The 21,008-nt window shown below is 44.4% G+C and overlaps 1 protein-coding gene across 1 annotated transcript; it reads right to left on the bottom strand.

Moving 5' to 3' along the window:
- Positions 1-6,628: 6,628 nt before the first annotated feature.
- LOC136297403 (serum paraoxonase/arylesterase 2) lies at positions 6,629-21,008 on the bottom strand. Its single transcript, XM_066197288.1, has 9 exons — positions 20,912-21,008; positions 17,551-17,621; positions 12,843-12,898; positions 11,834-11,999; positions 10,618-10,744; positions 9,557-9,757; positions 8,870-8,951; positions 8,236-8,364; positions 6,629-7,309 (listed from the first exon to the last, which is right to left on the bottom strand). Exons 1-9 carry the CDS (start codon positions 20,983-20,985, stop codon positions 7,151-7,153), a joined length of 1,065 nt encoding a protein of 354 aa, XP_066053385.1. The 5' UTR covers positions 20,986-21,008; the 3' UTR covers positions 6,629-7,150.

The raw sequence follows: 21,008 nt of genomic DNA, 5'->3' as shown, positions 1-21,008 counted from the left end.
GACATGAAGCACAGTTTGAAACTTTTCTTGCTGTTCTATAGGACCTTTAAAGTTGTGTTGCAATTTTTTTTCCCTTCGTATTGTATTATGACTTACAAGAAACAAAACATGGATCTCATCATTCTCTACTTAAACTTCCTATAAACCAGTGGTAAGTCAGACTTAATGTGGGGCTAAATGTAACAAGAGGAAACAAATTTTCTGGGCTGAATGGCTGGACAGCTTTTCTCTCAGTTTGGCTCACCTGCAGGCATCATGTCGCCTACATTGTGTATTTATTTGTGGAGCTAAAGCTGTTTTTATTAGGCTGACTTGCCTGGCCACCACTGAACTGCTGTGCAGGCAATGTGTTGTTTCCACACCTCGAGACAGGTGCTTGTGTCATCATTACACCCAGGTGACTGCAGCAGGCTGGCCCAAGTTATTTTCTCCCTGGTTAGGGTGGTAGGCCAGTTCTGTAAACTCTAGTTCTGCTCACTGCTGCAGTATTGCAAGTTGTGAATATACAGAGCCTCTAAAAAGGTGAAGAACAGAGAGTTAGGAAGAAGTGGAAATCTCAAAAATAGAAAATGAAATATACAATGCTGCAGGTTACTTTAGTCCTAAAACCCCTAGTACTTATACTGAGTTTGTGAGGAGAGCAGTGGCTCCTTGTTCAGTTCAAATCAGTCAAACATACTGACATTAAGCACTTCCAGCTTGTATCTTCCCATTTCTTCACAGGTGGGTTCCTGTTAAAACTCCCTGTTGGGTTTCAGTCTGCCCAAGGAGAGCAGGGCCAGGGGGTGAGGAGGGAGCTGTACCCCTTCACTGCAGTGCACAGAGAGTTGCTTGCTGTCTGCATTTCACTCAGCAGGTCCTGGTGGGGGTTGCTGGGAGTGGAGCCTGTTCAGGACCAGGGGTTAGAATTACACAGCGGAACAGAAGCCAGTAATAAAAAGCTGAATGGCATTAGATTTTTGTATTTCAGTGTACACAGATACTTCTGTATTTTTTTCAGCTTCTCAAAATTTTTTTGCAATGGCATCTCCTTTGCTATGACTGTAGTCTGCTGCAGGGATACCGCAGGAACTGAGATTTTACTAGAATTACTGAGCAGCTTTCCTCTAAAACTTGCCTGCCCTTAGCTGTCATTGATATTCAGAGGTGCTTGACACTTGAAATGAGGGTTCCTCATACTTTATTGCTTCCATCAAAGCCTCCTGTCCTCTTGAGCTGCTACACCTTCACCTCCTGGCTTATGGACTTGTAAGAGGTGGACAGTGTCATTTTTGAGAATGAATTGTGTTCCACTTGCAAGAGAAAAAAGAGAAAGAAATGCCACTCTTGCACATAGTGCAGAATACTCTTCCACAGTTGTATGGAAGAGGATCATCGTGTAGTTGGATATCAGTATTCTAGCAAGGATACATGTTTTTTTGTGGTTTTAACCCCAACTTTAATTTTTATTGGAGCACTTACAGCAGTTTGCTTCTGTGCAGGATGACAGGTGAAATCCAAGGAGACTTGCCCACTCACTGGAGTGGAGTGTGGGTCATCTGCAGATGGCACGGTCCTTTTGTTAACCTCCCCGTGGAATTTACTGGACTTTTTTCTGTACCTGTGAAACTGATTTTTCAAAGCTGTAATATCTTAAGTCATGATATTGAGCCCTCCAAACCCTCAATATAGAATGGGCTTTCCGTTACTAACCAGCTGTACCAACTGGTACTTTTGCTTTTAGCATTAAGTAATGATTTAAAAAATGCACTTACAGGAAGGTTTGGTGGTAGTGCCTTGGGCTGCCTGTTTCTTTGGGAAGTGTGGATTGTGTTAAGAACAAGCTATAGGGTTTGTGAAACCTGCTGATCTCAGGCAGGTCTCTTCTTTCAGAGAGGTGAGGAGGGCTCACAGCTCACGAGATCGGATCCAACCCGCGTAACCCACGAGCCTGGGGCTCCTGCTGGGTTTCCAGTGGGAGCTTTGCCACTGCCACCAGTGGAAGTGGATTTGGACCCTGTGCAAAAGTGTCTGAAGGAAGGGGGGTCTCAGGGCACCAGACGTAAGGAGTAACCAGCTCATTTGGAAGTGAAGAGTGCACAGTGAACATTTTCTGACTCTATACTTTCCCATACACATGCACTCAACAATTGCTTTCATATTTCCCAGTCATGTTGCAGAGGTATCTCACTGGTCACTGACAAGTGTCACACATATTGCTAGAAGACCAGGCAGCTAAAAGACTAAAATGCACTGTGCTTACTGTAACAATTGGCTTCTTACATAGTTTCTTTTTATATGGTTAAAGAGATAGTTGTGCTTCAGATTTTTTCCTTTTTCTGTTCTTTTTTTAAAGAGGTCAAATGTATACGAAATGCATGTTATCCTGAACTTTTTGTTTGTACATCTTGGTGTCTGATCACCTGCATGAAGGACACAGTAGTGCCATGTCTGAGCTTGTTCTCTTGTGCTTGGTTGATATGAACTTCTCTAGATTGTTGAGTTTTCCCCAAGACAACTTTGTTTAATATTTAGTTATTGGGAGACATCAAAAGAAAACATCAAGGTGGCCCTTTGTTTTCTTACAGTTGAAATACAAACAACAAAGCCTTGTGGTTTAAAGTTAATTTGTTAGTGTAAATAAATTTCTTGCCAATGAGTATTATTGTTGTTAGACAACGAATGCAATAAAATGAGAAATCCTGAATCTTTATTAGAATTTGTAATGAGTTCTCACTTTTCTGCCCTTTTCTTGGTCCACTCCAGAAGAAATAAAAAGTGCTGAGGATGACTGAACAGCTGCATGGGTCAGGCTAGGAGGTCAGGGGAACATGTACCTTGCCCTGCTTGTTCTTTGCTTCCTTCTGCTCAGCCAAAGATTATTATGATCCCAGCTCTTGGCCAAATTGGCATGATTCACAAGCCTCCAAGGGGGTCTCATTTACACTCTGTAACTATGTAGAAAGAAGTTTAAAAAAAAAAAAAAAAAGATTAAGGAAAAAAATGGTCTCTTTTCTTCATATGCGGATGAAATGTAGCATCCAGTCTTTTGCTCCAGGTTGATGTAAAATTTCGCATTGATACTGGTCAATGTTTGTTTGTTTAAAAGATCTGAATTGGTTTTGTTACATAAAAACATTTTACACTCAAGTGGAGGTTAGCTATAATGGACATTTTATACATTCAAAGTACAGCAGTTCTTTTATGTGTTTAATATGTCTTTTATTTATTTGATTTTAGTAAAGCATTAAGTTAGGGAAAATCGAAGGGCACAGACTGTGCAATTCGTGTAGTCATTTCAGTGGATTTACATCTGGCAGAATCTAGGCCAAATAACTGCGCACTTAATCTGTCTAACCCAGTTTCTGTTTCCCAACGACTGAATCATAAATCTTACCTTCCACTAATATGGCCACCAGCTGCAAGAAGATAAAAAGAATCCTCAATTCATAAAATTATTACCTTAATTAAAATAGATACAGTAAGAGGCTCCGGTTCCACAACTGACATGTAAAATGTGTCTGCTCAGTAGCTCCCTAGGCCTGGAGCCATCTATTCCTGCGTCTTTCTTGTTTGTGCAATTTGTCTCAGCTGCAGCTGGGTTTCAGAAATGCCCAGGACTGCTCCAGTTTCTACAGCATGTTAAAGATTATGGGTTATGCCCTCCTGGGGCTTGCAAGCCTGGATTTTCTTTGTGCGGGTTACTTTGTTATTGGTAGGCCAGGCTTGAGCTGCATCTTCCACCACTGCTGTTTCTGCACTGAGGCTGCCAGAAGGTAGAAGTTGTACCCCAGCGTGGCTCTTGCTGCACAACGCCTGCTTGCTGTCTGTGTCCTGCCCAGCACCACCTGAACACTGGTGGCCCGGCTCCAATTCCCACCTCTGCACTGCAAGGCTGGGATACCTGTGGAGGAGGTTGGCATGGGCTTCCTGCCCTCCTCGCCTCAGGTCAAAATATTGCTGTCAGTAACAGCAGATGGCTCTGATGTCTTTCCTCTCAAATGCTGTAGGAAAAGACAAGGCCCCTCGCTTGCCCATGGTTCAGTCTGTAGGCAGACCGACAGGAAATTCTTCAGCACAGGAGTAGTTTAAAACAGAAAAAGAAAAGCCAGTGACGAGGGAAGACAGTCTTGATTTTCCGAAAGGCCAAAACCAATTTAAAAATAGAAGTTTGACAGGATTCAACAACATGTAGATTTCCGCATTTTAAGATCTTTTAAGCAACAGTAAAAGGTGAAAATAATGTTTTGATGGGTTACTTCTGCCCTGCTGAGGGAAGTGGCTGTTGCCCTTCCACAACCAGAGAGTAAATCCAGGACCTGCTGAGTGACTGATTGGCATTTCAGCTGTGTCACTGCCATTGATGCGTGATGTAACTCTTTAGCACTAGAGAGCAAAAAGTGGCACAATCCTAGAATAATCACTTCAGAATGCTAGTGCAAGCCACCGATGGCTAATCACAAATGAGTGAATAGCCCAACCTCTCGTTACTGTGAGAACTTCCTGCAGGGCAGTACTTTCAGCTTGGGCTCTGGGAATGACTTCTGTTCTTCAAGGCTGAAAATGGATTACAAGTTCCTGTAAGAAAGTACACCACTTAGGAGGGAAGCTGAAAGTGTCCTGCAGGGAGAGAAGTTACTGAGGAAGGAGGGGGAAAGCGAGAGTTAGGTAATGCCAAAGTACAGCAAAGGGATGAGACAAAAGCTGCCCTCATTCAGGGCTGGCTCTGTTCTGTAGAAGGGCTGCACGCCACGGGCAGCAAAAGACTCAGAATTGCGATCCAAACAGATGAGTCCTTGTCACCAAAGCCTTCATAGGCACACAGTGAAGCCTGGGCAGTGCTCAAGTCCCCAGACCAACTGAGCATTTTGGAGTGGAGCTGTAAGCACAGTTTGCGCACAGACCTGCTAATGCAGAGCTCCCCCCCCCAGAGACGAGTCAATTAGTTGTGTGATTAACTGACACCCAAGTCTGCCCCTCCAGCCATCACTGACCCCTGCAGCATGTGCTGTTTGGATACAAAACATCACAAATGCCAGGGACCACTGTTGGTACAGGGGTGTGTATGAGCTGTCTGCCGTGGCAGCAGAGAGAAACTGCCGGCGTTTGGAAGGGCCAACATGCCACTGGCTGTTTTTCAGCCTCACACAACTTCTTGACATCCCTTAGACCACAGAGTCTGTGCCAGCGAGCCCGTGGCAGCGTGGGGGCTGGGGTGGAGCAGAGGTTTTTGGGGGGCAGGAGGTGATGAGGCAAGACTCACAGCCCACTCAGCTGTACAAGAGGAAGTGGGATGACCCCGTCCTTCCCATACAGCAACACAGCCCCAGCCACAAGCCCTTGCAATGACTTCCTGCTCATTAGAGCTATCTCTTTTGTTCCGGAAAGGGGCAGTTACTCTTTACCTACCAGTGGGTGAAAAACATTAGGCTTGTTAGAAAGGAAAGATGCAGGAGGCAAGAGGTGTCAGTAGACACATTTACTGTTCAGGGCCTCTGCTCACCCAGACCTCAGCCTGCAGTAAGTACTGCCTCTTCTCAGTCAGAACAGCAAAACACAGACAGAGGAGGGTTTGCACATACTCCACATCCTATCAGTTTTTGGGCCACTACAGACCAGGTTATTTGGTCTGTCTTAAAGGCAGAAGCACTCCTGTGTTTTCTGGACTTCCCATGTACTCTTCAGAGTAGAGGGGCTGTGGCTGGTGCTGGAGCAGGTGGCAGAAGGGAACAGCAAAGCCAGCTTAGCAATCAGCACCCAGGGACTGGCTCTTTCTCCTCCCATGCTTGCACTTCAGGAGCAGCCTGTCTTTTCTCCACTGTGGTGGAAGAACTGAAGTGAGGAAAAGCTACTGCATCAGCTGAAGGATGCAGAGGGGCTGGTAGCCCTCAGGGATGTCTGTCTGGTTGGCAGCATTCAGAGGCGCTGCCAAGATGCTGAAAAGAGCCAGTGCAGGCAGGTGCAGGCAGCACAGCGGCAACTTCAGCAGGAGACTTCCCACATGTAACACAGAGCCTTTAGCTGAATGTCAGCAAAACAAAACTGGAGAGATAATCACAGGTGGGAACTCTGAAGGACAGAAAGCTCAGCGAGAGCTGCTCTGAGGGTAAGGGCATCCATGCAGGAAGAGCTCACTCTATGAACTCCAGCTTCAAAGGACACTGAGTTCAGTTCATTGCAAACGACTGCTACCAGCATCCCAAAAACACTAGCTGAAGAAAACCTGGGGGGCTTTTGGCAGTGCAAGATGTCAGTAAGTGATGCCAGGTAAACATGAAGGGCTGCCTGGAGCACAGTGCTGCCGCAGGAATCCATCGGTGCCACAGGAATCGATCGGTGCCGCGGGAATTGACTCCACATGAGCTGAAGTTAAACACAGAACATGCATGACCACTGCAAAGTGCCCAGAAATGCTCCCTCTGTGGTGACAGACAATAGAAACTGCTAATGCACTTCCTGTTGAAGGTGTGCAGGAGATGTTTCCCACTCTTTAAGAGAAAAAAAAAAAAAGCTTTTCTAAACTCCCTTTGAAAAGCCCAGTAAGAAATCTCTCTAAAGTGCTGCCCTACTCTTTTCTCATTGGATTAAAACAAATTTATGCAACTGAAGTAACATTAGGAAATGGTTTTAAGGGGAAATGGGAAATAAATGAGACTGAAATAACATTTATTCTCCTTCCAGTTATTTTGGAAGCATTAGGGAAAGCCAACAGGAAGATTTGGAAGAAAAACCCCCAGCACAGTCCCTGGGAAGGCCCAGGGGTCAGTCACAAGAATGCACACAACACTGGTAGTCAGCAATTCTCATTTACAAAATCAGTTTTCTCATGGGGGAAAAGAACAACCAAACAACAAACCAGAAATCCAGCCAGCACATTGTTCAGTGCCTGACAGTTTAGTCATTTGCAATCTGAAATTGAACTTCAAGGTTACCCTGTGTTAACAACATGTGGTCCTCCCCATTACGCAGATAAACTAATTTCTCACCTTCAATTCCATTTCCTTTACTATTGTGTTGAAGTCTCATTTTGGAGAAGAAGGCTAAAATACATTTCCATTACTGTAGTTAACCTTTATTGGAACAGTCTTCTTGTTAGCAGATCTAGCAGAAACTAAGTGAGTTCCCAAGGAATTAAATCCTTTCCACAGCAGCAGGTCTTGCCCATGACGAGCTATAGTTCACAGTAGAGAGCTCTGTGGAAGACTGTGCCAATGAGCAGTTTTCCCTCATAGATGGATGCCACTGAGCTTCCCTGCAGCACAGAGCCATTGTCAGAGTAGACACGTGTCACCACAGGCTCCTCCGAGAGGATGTTCTGGATGCGCAGGACCTGCCAGAGGAGAATACCTCTATTGAAATGGTCATAGGTGAAAATGCTCCAGGGATAAGGGGAACATCAGCATGTTGATTTAAATTAGTTTGGATGACCAGCTGTTGATAATTGCACCCATGTGATTCTTGCTAGAGGGCCTTTAGTGAAGCACGGTTCATGAACACTGATTAATTTTTTTTTTAAGTTGTCATGCAACATCTGTAAGGAAGTAAGGCAGTCATCCCCACCACTAGGAACATGCACGGTTTTTTTTTCCAGACTAAGAGTTAGTTAATATCTTCTTATTTTCATGTTTCTCCAAGGCAGACAGAGTAAACAACACAGTAAACTGCCTAGTATCATAAATCTATTGCTATTGAACATGGTAATTTTGAGAAGTGTCTTACAGGAACCTTGGCCAAGGCTGAAATCAAATGGACAGCAGTGAGCTGCACTGGTAGCCACTATCACCCCAATGCCAGTACCTCACTGATTTCATGGAAACAAGAAATACAGTGTTACCTACAGATGAACTACACTTGCACAGATTAATCATTCCTGTGGAAACATTTCTGGTCATGCCTTGCACTCAATTACGTGCAGTTTGGCAGAGAGGTGCTTGCTCGGTAATTAATGCAGTTCATCAGAATCTGTGCATGTCCACAGCTGCACAGAAAGCGGCCTGAGGAGTTCAAAGTGACTAAGCTACTAGTTGGAAATTATTTAGTTGTTGCCCAAGGATCTGAATAGGTGTTTGTTAGTAAGTATTTGCTGTTCAGGCTCTCACTTGAGAGCAGAAGCCAGCTTGGTCTTTGCTTTAACAAAGACACTTTGTGCCAGGCACTTTCTATGGAATGGAGTTAAGTTATACCAGCATAATTTGAACAAAACAACTTTCTGGCACAGACATAGCCAAGAGACCAGTGATGTCTCCCAAAAGGCACCTCAGATGCAGGAAGATTTTCAGGATCATAGTAGAACAGCTTCATCCCATTGGGATGACATCCTGTCCAAATGTCTCCAGTGTGAGGGTCAATAGACAAATTATCAACCAGAGTGTCCAGCTGCAGCATCTATCCAACACAGAGGAAAAACGAAAAGTTAAATCTGTTAGAAATCCTGGAAGTAAACTACAATATAAACAACAGACTTGTTTCATCTGACATAACTTAGACTGGTATTTTTTTTAAGAAATTCTTTCCCTCCCCACTTCTGTTTTTCTCTTCCTGTGGTATGCATCATCCCCATCCCTGTGCTGTGAGAAACCTGCTTGCTGCTCTGAGCTTCCCCCTTCATCTCATTCACACCTACAGTCTGGATGCTCTGACCCACACTGCCTGAGGCAAACTTCCACTACAGCTCAACAGCATACCCAAGGATTCCTCCTTGGTTGTTGGTGGGAGAGTGGAAGACCTGAGGCTCTGTAACAGGGTGTGCAGGGACCTCTGCAAACCCACAGCAGGAGCCACCCAGATCAGAACTTTACAGATGATCATGCTGAAATCTCAAGCACTCATCAAAACTATTCTGTCCAAAATCTACATTCACCTCTTTTTTTCTAGAACAGCAGCACCTTACCTTCACATGGGTTAAACTCCAGTTAGCATGTTTTTCCATGACATGGACACTGTGATCCATTATATCTGCAACATAGATGTGCCTTCAAGAGAATGAAAAGCACTTCTTAATGTATATGAGTAAGCAGACACCAGAAACAGACAGCTCCTCCCATGCAAGCCCACACACAAACAGACTTTGCAAGCCAGCCACAGGGCACTGAGGCCAAGCTGCTGAAGTGCCAGTGTCGCTTCACACTGTCCCAGTTTTTCCATTATGACACTGAAATAAGCCTTGGAACCAGAAAGTCACGATTACAATTTTTTTGTATCACCTCTCCACACCACAGGACTGGTTGACTCAGTTGTACAGATGTAGGACTGCAGAGCACTCCTTTCTTGCAGAAACCCTGCCCCATTAATCCTTGCAAGCAAGACACACAAACTCCTGGATCAACTGGTTAAAATGCAGCAACTGTTGACCTTATTGCCTATAAAGTACCACACCATTCAACAAACATTGCTGCTGAACACTGGGACACAAAACTTCTGTGCTACAAACACTCTGCATCACTTATGTTGCACAGACAGCACCCTGCCTTACATGAACCAGTTCAGACCCCTGACCACAGAGGTACCACATGCACAAATTAAGATCTCCAGATACTTCTGTGTGATCAAACAAAATCTAATGTAAGGAGAAACTTACTTTCCGTCAGGTGAAATGTTAATTCCATTGGCTGAATAAAACCCAGATGCTACTTCTTTAACTTCTTTTGGACTGTAGTAAACAACATTTGACCAGGTTAAACCCAAGAACATTTCTAAGAACATCAAGATGAAGTCGGAGAAGTAGTGGTCATTGGTAGCATAGAAGCTGTCTGGTCCCATGGCTACTATATCATTCACACTAAAAAAGAAATAAAGAGATGGAGAAATAAAAAAAAATAATCAAATGAGAGGTATGAAGGAGCATTTTATGACTGCCCAGAATACAGTCAGGACATGGTCATCAATACCCATAAAGAGGCTGCAATTATAGATGTACTTCAGGTAGTCACCAAATTATTTAGATCCTTTTTAGTTTTATTTTCTATGAGCAAGGACTGTGAAGTGCTGAGACCTGAACAGGACCATAGGGCATCAGCTAGAGATCTAGCTACCTGTCTGTAAGTACATGGAAATTATTACTTTTTTATTATTATTATTATTATTATTATTATTATTATTATTATTATTATTATTATTATTATTATTTTATTTTATTTTTTATTACATTCAAGTAGAAAGCAGAGAACAAGGAGGTGTTGTGACAACTTTATCAATCTGCCTGTTTCTTTTATAATCGTACTGCAGTAGGAGAGACCAAAAAAATTTTGTATTAAAAAAATGAAAGACAGAAGAAGCTAAATGTATGCTTATTTTTACAGTGTAGGAAATCCAGAGAATAAAATATCTGGAGACTCATATCTGAAATGACCTGAACATGGGTTACAAAGGAGAAATGGATGTCAGGCTAATTCATTTGCATCAATTACAGCAGTGCTTAAGACTAATTTAGTGATGCAACTATTAAAAATCTAATTTAGAGAAGGAATTGGAGAAACACTGCTTTTGATTACACAGATAAAAACTAATCAATAAGAGAACAGGGATACTGGTTAAAGAGGAAATATCTCAAATTAATAATTGCCCAAACCCAAAAATCATCCCACACTGGATTTCACCAATGCAGCCTGTTTGGGGGAAGGCTGTATTTGTGTCCAATACCTCGTCAGAAGGTCATGTCGAATGGTTTTCTGGTGTACAAGAGAATTGTCATCTTCTACAAATTTAAACAATTCTACTGTGCTCTTCTGGTGGGGATGGTTCACAACAAAGAGGTACACGGTGTCGTCTAGAAAAAGAAATGGAAACAGCTGAATTCTCTGCAACAGTTTGTGTGGCTGAGCACCCCAGCCATGAGGCAGCCTCCAGTACAGAGCATATGCTGAGTTTGGTGCATTTGTCTCATGGCTCTGCAGCGGCAGAGGCAGGGGGACAAGTACCCATGTTCTGCAAGATGCCCCTGCAACCAGATCCAGATCTCCAGCTGCTTTTCTCCCAGGCTGGCTTTACAAGGAGCTGCTGTGTTAACTACAGTTTTACTATTTTTCCCAACCTCATCCTTGTACCCAAGCCACTGGGTTTTGCAATCTGTGAAACAGCCCCAGTCAGCTGGAAAGAGGGTTTGTGGCCAAGCCAGTTAGGGCTCTTGGGTTTGTCTACTACACCCCGTGGGAGAGTAGAAGGAGCATCCTTCCCCTGCATTCTGTGCAAGACTGCAGCCCATCTGCCCAGCCCTTCTGGTAGGAGGACCCTATATTAGCCACCACCGACTTTTCCAATACCTTCCCTTAAAGGCTGACTGTATGGGGATGCAGGACAAGCTGCAGCAATTGTTCTCTTTATATTTGCAGAATTCTAATTGCCCTGCTAAAACCCCCAGTGAAAGGACAAGGAAAAAGATACTTTATTGGTAATCAGAGCCCGACACAGGAGAACATATCTTGGAGAAGAGAACCTGGCTTGGCCAAAGAGGTTTTGGTAATCTACAGAGATTTGATAATTTGTTGTCTTGCCACAAAAGTTTCCATTCTCGGCACTACTAGTCTGTGAAGGATGTATCCCCTCAAAAGATTTGAACCCATCATGAGACAAATGTAAACGTAAAATCAATTTTCTGTGGTTTTCAACTCTAACTTTTACCACATTTTCTTTCCTTTTAATATCCAGGGCATCTTTCTGTTTCAGACAGACTGAAATTACGTGCAAGTGTGTTTCCTTTAGCAACTGACATTTAGAAACGAGCAACACAAAGGTAAAAAATGCCAAACCTTTTTGTCTCCCAGAAAGAACAACCATTGGGGGTGCAGGGCAAGGCTGAAAATGGAATTTCTGATTGTGGTCTCTAGGCTGGTATTTGCCACCCTCTCAAGCTCTTTACCTTTGTCTACATAGGTGCTGATTCCATGAGGGTTAAACGATGCCAGATCAAACCCTCGGCTGATTCTCAGTTCCACTGCTCTGGGATTGTCCTCATTCAAATCCAACAAAAATATTTCACCTGGCTTATCTGGAGCAAAGCTCTTTAATCCTGGATATTTCAAGCCCTGTAGAATCCAAACATAAGAAAATAATTCCTGGATAAAAGGTAAACAAGAGCATCACAGGACTGAAAAAGCTGGGGCCTTGGTCGGGCTTGTGAGCACACATAAGGATGTCCCTCTGCTTCAGCCTGCTGAGCCGTGAGGGAGGTGGAGGCATTGGCTCTGCTCCCCTGGCAGAGGGAGCAGGCTCTGTGGGGACACAAGGAGCCGTGCCCAAGGCCACATCTCGAGTGTCGGCAAAGTGACACACTGTGGGGACAAACTGGCAGTCCAGCACCACTGACTGCATCACGCGCGGTGAAGCCATGGGAAACAGCAGCAATGCAACAGCTCACGACTCCTGGCATGGATTTTACAACATTATCATTACCTCAGTGCCCCTGGAGCACATAGATGAGAGCATCAGCTTTTGTTTTAGAAAACAATCACCAGCCATCCTAATTGCAAAGAAAAGCTTGAAAACCTATCTCCTGAAGGCTCAAAAGCAAAATTGATACAGAAAATTTGATTTTTTTTAAGCTAGGGAATTAACACATCTTCTTAGCGTGGCAGAGGATTGACATTTCAACATTTCAGTGAAGTAACATGAAAGAAAGTCAAGGTTACGTGGCCAGGTAAGTCAGTGCAATAGGATACCTGTGTCAGAGCCACCAACACCACTTCTGTGTCAAGAAGCATGCTTGCTCAAACAGAGGGGAATGACAGCTAAGCCAGCACAAGACTGGGCTGTTCTTTGGGAGCCAGTCAGCCTTGAAGAAAAGAGCCCCTCCTGCCGTTTTTACCTATGGCTTCTGCAGATAAGGAAGCAGGCAAGCCACAGCAAGGGGAGTTGGCATGGGAACTTACAGAGCTGATGAAAGCCACTCCATTGGGAAGTATATCGATGTCTTCTGAACCAGCTTCTGCAAAGCAGAGATAAACAGGGGTTTTCAGGTGACATTAAGTATTTCCCACTGAAAAAACTCCTTTTAAGTATAATTCCAGCTCTCCTGGATGACCCTTTCTATGACCACACACACGATGAAGTTGGTGGAAAAGATCACACTGCATTAAAAGTGGTAGCAGAAGACAGCACGATGGGTTAGAAAATAGTACTGGGCTTCATCTCTTTTGGGGTCCCAGGGGTGCCCCTGCAGTGGCCAGGCAGTCTCCTACCCAGCTCCATGTGCCCCCAGATGTTGTGAGATGAATCAGTTCTGCAGCAAGCAATTAATGTGGGCACAGAGATTTCCAGGGCAGGACCATACCCGTGACTCAGGCCTCAAGCTTGCATAAGGCAGCTGTGGGAGTTGTGCACACCAATTCTCCTGATTGAACTGGGACACTTCACAAAGATGGATTGTCAAATATTTAGTTAAAGCTCTCAAGTGACAGAGAACCTACCATATCTATAACAGCTAAGGGCTTTCATAACTAGGCCTTACTTTCAACTACAGGTAATCACTTCCAATATTGCCAGTTCCTGTAGCTCCTGTAATATTTTCCCTGCTAAGAAAAGAAGACAAAATAAAAACCCTTTAGTAAGAACACTAGAGCAATTCTAGGCTTTCATCAAGCACTCTCCAAAGAGCTTTTAGTCCAATGCTGAAATCCATTTGCCATCCAACATTTCCACCACTCCCCTGAGAAGCCTCCCCTCTCTTCTTCAAATCACCAGCAAAACCAGCATTCCTCACAAAGCCACTTTTCAGGTGATAAGGAAAACCACTCAGGAGCATTTGCTTAAAGAAAATTCTTCAGCAGGTTTTCTTTATCAGAGCCATCAACACAAGGTTTTTCCACCCAGCTTGTCCCATGTCTGCACACTTCCTCCTGCTTTGCCATAACCACACGTGAGCCTGCATGGGTCACACAATCCCTTGCACTTCAACACCTCCTCCCAAGGAAGCACCTGCAAACTTGAGCTAGGTTTACTCTCTGCTTTTAAGGAACTCCTATTTATCCAAGCAGTGTTTTGGCTGGGCTGTAATTTATCCTGTGATCACTGACAGCCTCTGTGGAGGGAAACCAGAACCCCAAATTCACTCATCCAGGAAAGTTCCTCCCTGGCTCAGCCTTGGGAATACGCAGTGGCACAACTTCCCTCTTCTGGACAAGGCCAACTCCTTCTCAGCCTCAGCAAGTTCCTGCTCCATCCCATGGCAGCAGAGTATCCCTGCCTTCTGAAGAGCAAAAAGTCTGAAAGAGTCAGCTGTTATCCCACCCCTGGGTTTTGATTCTGAATTTTGACTAACTCATCAGGGGGACAAAATCTGCACTGATGTGTCCAGAGACACTTAGAGGCTGTTTTTTCCAATTAAGTTTTTGAATTTGGGGTGGTGGGGGTTTTTTTGTTTGTTTGTTTTTTGGGTGGTTTTTTTGTTTGTTTGTTTGTTTGTTTTTCCTCAGCTCAGCTTACAGTCTGGTTTAAGCCACAAACTCCTTTCCTTTGCCCCAGTCTCTCCAACTCTGGGTTAATTTATAAAATGGGGCTAGAGGCAATTCTCCACTTCCCAGGATTGCTGCGAGGCTAGTAGCATAAATAAATGCTGAGAGGCTCAATTGCCATGGTGACATGAGCTGGACAGACAGCTTTTATTGGCAGCACACACTGGTGAGTGAATAAACAGAGATATAATCATCTATCGCTACTGAATCGGTGAGGCTGCCAAGCAGAAAGACGAGCAGGCTAATTGGGAGCAGATAATTAAAAACTACGAGTTTCCGGTGGAAGGAGTGCACTGAGAGCCCTGCACCCAACTGCTTCAGGAGAAACTGCCCAGCAAAGCACATTGTGGGTGCTCCATGGCCAGGTCCTGGAATGTGCCGAAGCGAGTGGTGTCAGGAGAGCAGCGGAATGCTGACTCAGCACAGCGCTGCTGATCCAGCGCCACCAAGGAGGGGCTGCAGGCACACAGCCGGCGCAGGGAGGCTCAGGGACTCTCCAGCATGCCCTGTTTTGGGAGGGCTCTGAGCTGCTGCTGCAGGCACTCTGTGGGCCGAGAGAGTTAGGAACTGACTCCTTAGGTATCATTTATATGCGCTACATTGTTATATGTGTTACATGTGTAACACTGAGCCCAGCTTGTCCATGGGATTATCTGAAGAGGTGGCATTTAAGAAAAATTAAAAGATAGTGTGAAAACCGGCTGCCTACTGTAGAAATGTTGGCCCTTTATTGTTCTTTATTTTATCTTAGTATGATGTATTCTGCAGGTGGATCTAACAAAAAAACCCTGGATTTCATCTCCAAAAGTGTGACACTGTTTTGCCCATATCCCACGAATTGTTCCGGGATGCAAGTATTTCTAGCAACTTCTGTAGTAGCTTCTTGAACTTTGGGAATTAGTACAGGAGATATGGTCAGTTTATTATAAACTGATGAACACCAATAAAACTCAGAAGCTACTGTTTATTCTACAAATATACTCTTTCCTACATGTTTGTGAATGAGGCTTAGGACAAGCTGCAATTTTTGTTTGTTCAGTGTTTGCATCTGTGCTTATATTGCACACTATTTGAAAAGCAGAATACATTAAATTCTTTTAAAAGACACAGAAAAGACAAAACTGTTCCAAAAGAAAAGGGTCCACTAGAGAAGTCTTACATTTACCCTGTGTTTGCTGCACTTACTATAGATCCATCACTTATAATTCATAGACTGTACCAGAGGTCTGTTCTACGTACAGATAGTTTAAGATTATTTTGCTCAGATCCAGCTGATCCAGCTCTGGGACCTATGTTGCATTTAAGAGTTCAGAAGAACTGATTGAACCATTAAAATAAAGGCAGATTGTTTATTCAGCTTTTTCCTAGCATTTTAAAAGAAAAAGGCCCAGGAGTCCAAGACATCCCCATACAAAGACATCCTTACACAAAGTCACCCACACAAGCAACCTTACAGATCTGAGTACAGCAGAATCCCATGTCTGCATAGTACTACTTAGGCAGCATTTAAGCTTTAGGGATCCTTGGTCACCCTGAGTGATATAAGCCCCCTAGTCACAGGAAATGAGTTTTAGAAGATGTTTGAGTGAACACGCCAACTTCTGAGTTTGCACAATCCTTTGTTACTTCTCTTTCTGCCACACTGGACCTGCTAAACTATTTTTTGGCATTTTTTATTTTTCTAATAAATAGCAAACTGCAGAGCAAAGACAAGGCAAGGTGCAGTTCTCTGTGTGAAGGGACAGCATTAGAGGAGCCAGCAAGAAGCAGAAATGAAGATCTGTAAATGGATCCACAGCCTCTAAGCAGAGACAGGTTCTCAGAAATAACCTAATCCATATGTAAATGTCAGGCACAAAAACCAAGATACCGTTCAAAAATGAAACACAACTCTATTTGTCTTCTCCACATTTCCTTCTTTCCTTAACCGAACAATCATGGTGCAAGAAAGTCTTATAAAGCCTATAAAGTCTTATAAAGATTGCTTTAAAAATTCCTCAGAAATTATTTTATATTAATCACCATCAAACAAGCATCATTCGTAGTCTTGAATGAGTAAACTACAGCTTAATCTAGAAGACCTGGAATTTTTTTTAATGCAATTTTTTTCTGTACCTATTTTCAAGCACAGGAACTCTGCATATACACATTCATAGCAGCAATTTAACTTTATAAAGATCTTTGAATCCTGACACAAGGAAGAAACAAGATCTATGAAATCAACTCACTGACTCAGCAAGCTCAAAGGCAAGGCTGTAAAAGCTCATCCAATGACTTTTTACACATGAAAAATCCAGACAAATTTCAACATAATTTAAGACATTTCCAAAAATACTAATGAGGAGAAAATCCTTAGCCATCAAGCCTGCGTTGAGTTTGCTGGGGAGAAAGGGAGACACAAAAAAGCAATAAATTTCAAAGCTATGCATTTTATAAACTGGTTTTCCTAAGTGGAGATAAAAAAACCAAGACAGAAATACTGCTGTGTGCTAAACACATGGCCCAAAGTACAAAGTCAACATTTCAGGCACTCTGTTAAATCTCTCTACTAATCAGGCTAAGATGACAAACATGACCTCTTGCTCTTTGGAATCGCACAGCTGGGTTGCGCAACCGCGCCGAGCTCCCGCCCGCCACCGGCACCACGGCACCGCTGACTCCTAAATGTCCCCAAAACGTGGGGCTAAGGAGGGACATCCTGGCTGGAACTTAGAACAAGCCGCTCCTTCGCCTTGTGCTTGTGGCCCTCCCCTAAAGCTTCCACCCTTGCAGCACTTCCCATCTCCAAGATGTCACCAGCTGACAGCCACCTGTAGGTACCTGCCTGAAGAGTCAGCACACTCTCATCTGAAAGCCAAATCATTTCCTAAGTGGCTTAGCAAAGGAGAAGTGTTTGCAAGGTACCCAATTTCAAGAAAAGGAAAACAAGCTATATACCAACTTATACCAAACTAGTTTTTCAGTACCATTTTCTTCCAGTACTTTCTCCCTATTCCTAAGTCCAAGTAGCAAATGAGAGTCAAATCAGCACTTTGTTTTTGGGATCAGGCTTGGAAGCTGGCTTTCAGAAGCCATTACAAAAGAAGGCTGGACAAAAGCAATGCACTCAGTAATTTTAAGCACGTACCGATCCCTTTAATGAGCCGGCAGTTCGGGAGGCTCACTGGGGCTACTTCCCGTGAAGCATTGAGTCTGTTCCTGCAAGAGGAAAGAGCAGGGTTAAACAGCACACAGCCAGTTTTAAAACAGGTAACTTTCCTAGTTTTCAGTTTTATTGTCTGCCATATTGCAGCAACAAATCAGCTGTAAAATACTGAATAAGCAAACTCCAGAACCAACAAGAGCAACTGCTCCAAATCACTGGAATGGTTACACATGACCAAGGATTAAGTGATTCTTCTCCACTGAGTAACTTCAGAAACTTCATTTTGTTCATGAGCTTCAGCAACAAGCTTTCATGACCCACTGCAGCTCAGATGACAAAATAACATAACCACACTTTCTTCAGGTTTCAGAAACCTAAATATAGAAGCACCCTGCAGTTAGGACCAACATTGCACATGAGGAGCGGGCGGTCTTCTGCTGCAACCCACTGCCTATTTTTGATGACCAGGCCACCAGCTGTTGCACTTTCTTCATTTTTTGTCTACATTCAAAAGCAGCATTAGCTCTGTTTCAAGGCAGGAGTACTCATTTCCTTACAACAAGCAGGACTTGGCAGTATGGTTTTCAGCAATTACTCTATCCCCTCCTCTTCTCTCCTGGTAACCACCCCAAGCATTAACCTTCATCAGTGCTTATTTCATTCATGAATGAACATGAAATTCCACTTCTGGCTCATACTTCACTGGACAAACAGATACAGACAGCCACACACAAGTTCGTATTTCTCCATTTCCTTCGTTCCAAGTTGTTTGCAAATCTGCATGAACACCTCACAACCAGGTTTGATCATGCTGGTCCACAGTGACACAAGAAAATATGTTGCATTTCTATGTGTTCTAGTGTGCTAGAATATTTTTATTTTTCTTTCTGCCCAGAAGGAAGAATTTAACCTAAGGTAGTAACTCCTTTGCATGACTATCATATGCATGTGTTGAGGCTATTGCTGCAACCACAGGAAATTCTGAATGCAAAGATCCCATAGCAAAACCTTGCCATGTTTATGTTATAGTTTTTAGGCATAAACATAAAGTAAACAGCAGTATCAGTCAGCGATATGAAAAATATGTGATACAGTTGAGCGCTGTATGGTATGTCAGTCCTGCATTTTTATCCTCCCGAGCCCTCTCTACCAGAACAGGAATACTGACAGAGAATCACGCTGGCTCCCAGCCCAAAAACAGCACAGGAGGGAGATCAGCTGCCCCCTTACCCACTGGCACAGCCAAGCCCTCAAGGGTGGCTCGGGGCAATCTTGCCTGAAGTTTGCACTGCTGCCTGCTTAGGGCTTCTCCCTTCCCTGTTTTCATCAGCTTTTCCCAGGCAGGCTGCAAGACACCCTGGGCCAAAATTACAGCAGGAACTCAGCCAGCAGCCAGCAAGGGATGATGATATCCCGACAGCATTCCCAGGGAAACACTTCATGGGCTGGAATGAGAGTAATTCAAAAGGACACCAGTCACAAGCCTGCAGCACATATAGAGGCTTTTCCAAGATGTGTCAGTTTATCTAGCTCAGACAGCCTCAGCCACACAGCCAGATGGCCTAGATTACTAACTGGCCTTACTGAGAATGGCCTGAAACATGGAGGACCTGCAATATGTGCCGGATGCAACTTCAAAGAAAGCACGAGTTTTTGCTACTTGGTGCAACTGCAGTTCATGGCACCTTTTCCCTCACAGTTTCCAGTTTCAGTCCTCTACCCGCTGTCCTACTTCATGGGACACAGACCACAGGCCTTCCCTTTCCTTCAGAAGGAACCCATTGCACATTCAAAGACCTCTCTCTCTTTTAGTTTTCCTCATCTCTAGACTAACCAATCATGAATCTTTTGGGACTGGATTCTGAGGTTTTTTTACAAATTCAGAAGGAACTGCAGAAATTCTTTGCTGGGTTCCTGCCCATCTGAGTAGGGGATGAATAAAAGAGACCCTTGGCAAGAGCTAACACCACCCACAGCTTCTCCTCTCAAGACTGCGTTAAATTACTTTTAGAGTACTTTGTGATCTGAAGTTGTGTGTTTCCAAACTTGGCCACTGTCTTAAGACTGCTGGTCCATTGCAGTTTGCAGAAAACACAGCACACAGGAAAAACCTGCAGAGAGCTACAGAGACAAGGGGATCCTGTTTCTTCACAGAGATTCTCCTTTACCAGAAACCCAATGTTTCATTTGTTCTTTCAGTTTGGAGGAGAGGTGGAATCTTCTGCTCTTCACAGCCCTTTGAAATGGATCATCCCACTAAAGCCTGGGAGTATCTTTCAGTTCTGCTATCCCAGCCTATGCATCTCCAGGACAGGAGGGCCCCATTACCACCGTGGCTACCACCAATAACACTTGTGGTGGATTTAAAGCAGCTGTCATCCATGCCAGATCCCAGGGTCCAGGCAGTAAAGCTCTACTTCTGTAACCAAAGTTCAATTAGCTGGATGTCATTGCTTTGAAATCAGGCATTTGGAGTCCTTGTGAATGTAAGCAGAATTATAATAAATTCATCACCTTCCAATACAGTAATTCAGCATCACTTTTGTGACCTGAAAGGACCAGTTACACATCTGGGAGCTTTCAGGACAGAAGCTGCTGTAACACCAGTGTTCACATTCATACCTCATGGCACGAGCTGTGTGATATGGAGCATGACATGGCTGGGTATTTCAGCTCACAGCAAGTGAGGTCACAATTCAGGATCACCAGTCTGTGTTCCATCAGAGGAAAACTCATGTACATAGGGGCTCCTGTTATCCAGAGCTCAGCTTTGGTAGAACATAATCCAAGTTTCTGGCCAACTGCTTGGCCAGTCAGCAGGAGATGAGGTAAATTCACAGACAGTGCTTTTGGCACATCCATGTTAATTGCAGGCTCTATAAAAACAGAGGTACTACCTCCCAGCCCCAGGGCACCTTCTCCCCTTGTCTCCCTTGCTCCCAACATCATCCTGGGGAGGATTTCACATCCACTCAGCGCAAAGAGCATTTCCACTGCATAAATGGTCCCGAAGTTAGTTTATGCCGAAACCGGATGAAAAGGGCATCACAGTGCCTTTATTTTCTCTGGGAAAAAAGGGTTCCCTTGATAACGTTGACGGCAATGATGGTGGTGATCATGATGAAGAGCCCTTCCCCCCCGGCTGACACTGCGCTGATGCAAGGGCAGGTGTTCGCTGAGTTGTGCCCGAGACCGGGATCTGCCGTGTCCTCCCGCTCGGAGGGCAGAGGGCAGCGCCCGCCGCCCCCGCCCGGCTGAGCCCCGCACCCGGGGGTCGCCTCAGCCCCGTCCCGCCCCGCCCCGCCGGCACCGGGACCCGCAGCTCCGAAACCCGCTCACCCACCGAAAGGCCAGCAGCCGCTCCGCCACCAAGGCTGCCGCTATCCCGACGAGAGCCACCACCAGCAGCTTCCCCATGGCCGCTCCCGGCTCCGCCGCGT

This window comes from Chamaea fasciata, unplaced genomic scaffold (assembly GCF_029207755.1).
Source record: "Chamaea fasciata isolate MVZ Bird 193981 ecotype frontalis unplaced genomic scaffold, bChaFas1.0.hap1 SCAF_1, whole genome shotgun sequence".
Taxonomy (NCBI): domain Eukaryota; kingdom Metazoa; phylum Chordata; class Aves; order Passeriformes; family Sylviidae; genus Chamaea; species Chamaea fasciata.
Note: the sequence above shows the minus strand (reverse complement) of the source record. Positions and strands in the feature narration are given on the sequence as shown.

Bases quoted from the DNA above. Each gene is read 5' to 3' on its own strand.
- LOC136297403 (XM_066197288.1), bottom strand. From the start codon at position 20,985: ATGGGGAAGCTGCTGGTGGTGGCTCTCGTCGGGATAGCGGCAGCCTTG. The intron at 17,622-20,911 runs GTGGGTGAGCGG...TTCCTCTTGCAG, and splicing joins GAGCGGCTGCTGGCCTTTCG to GAACAGACTCAATGCTTCAC. The intron at 8,952-9,556 runs GTAAGTTTCTCC...ATTCTCTTGAAG, and splicing joins AACATTTCACCTGACGGAAA to GCACATCTATGTTGCAGATA.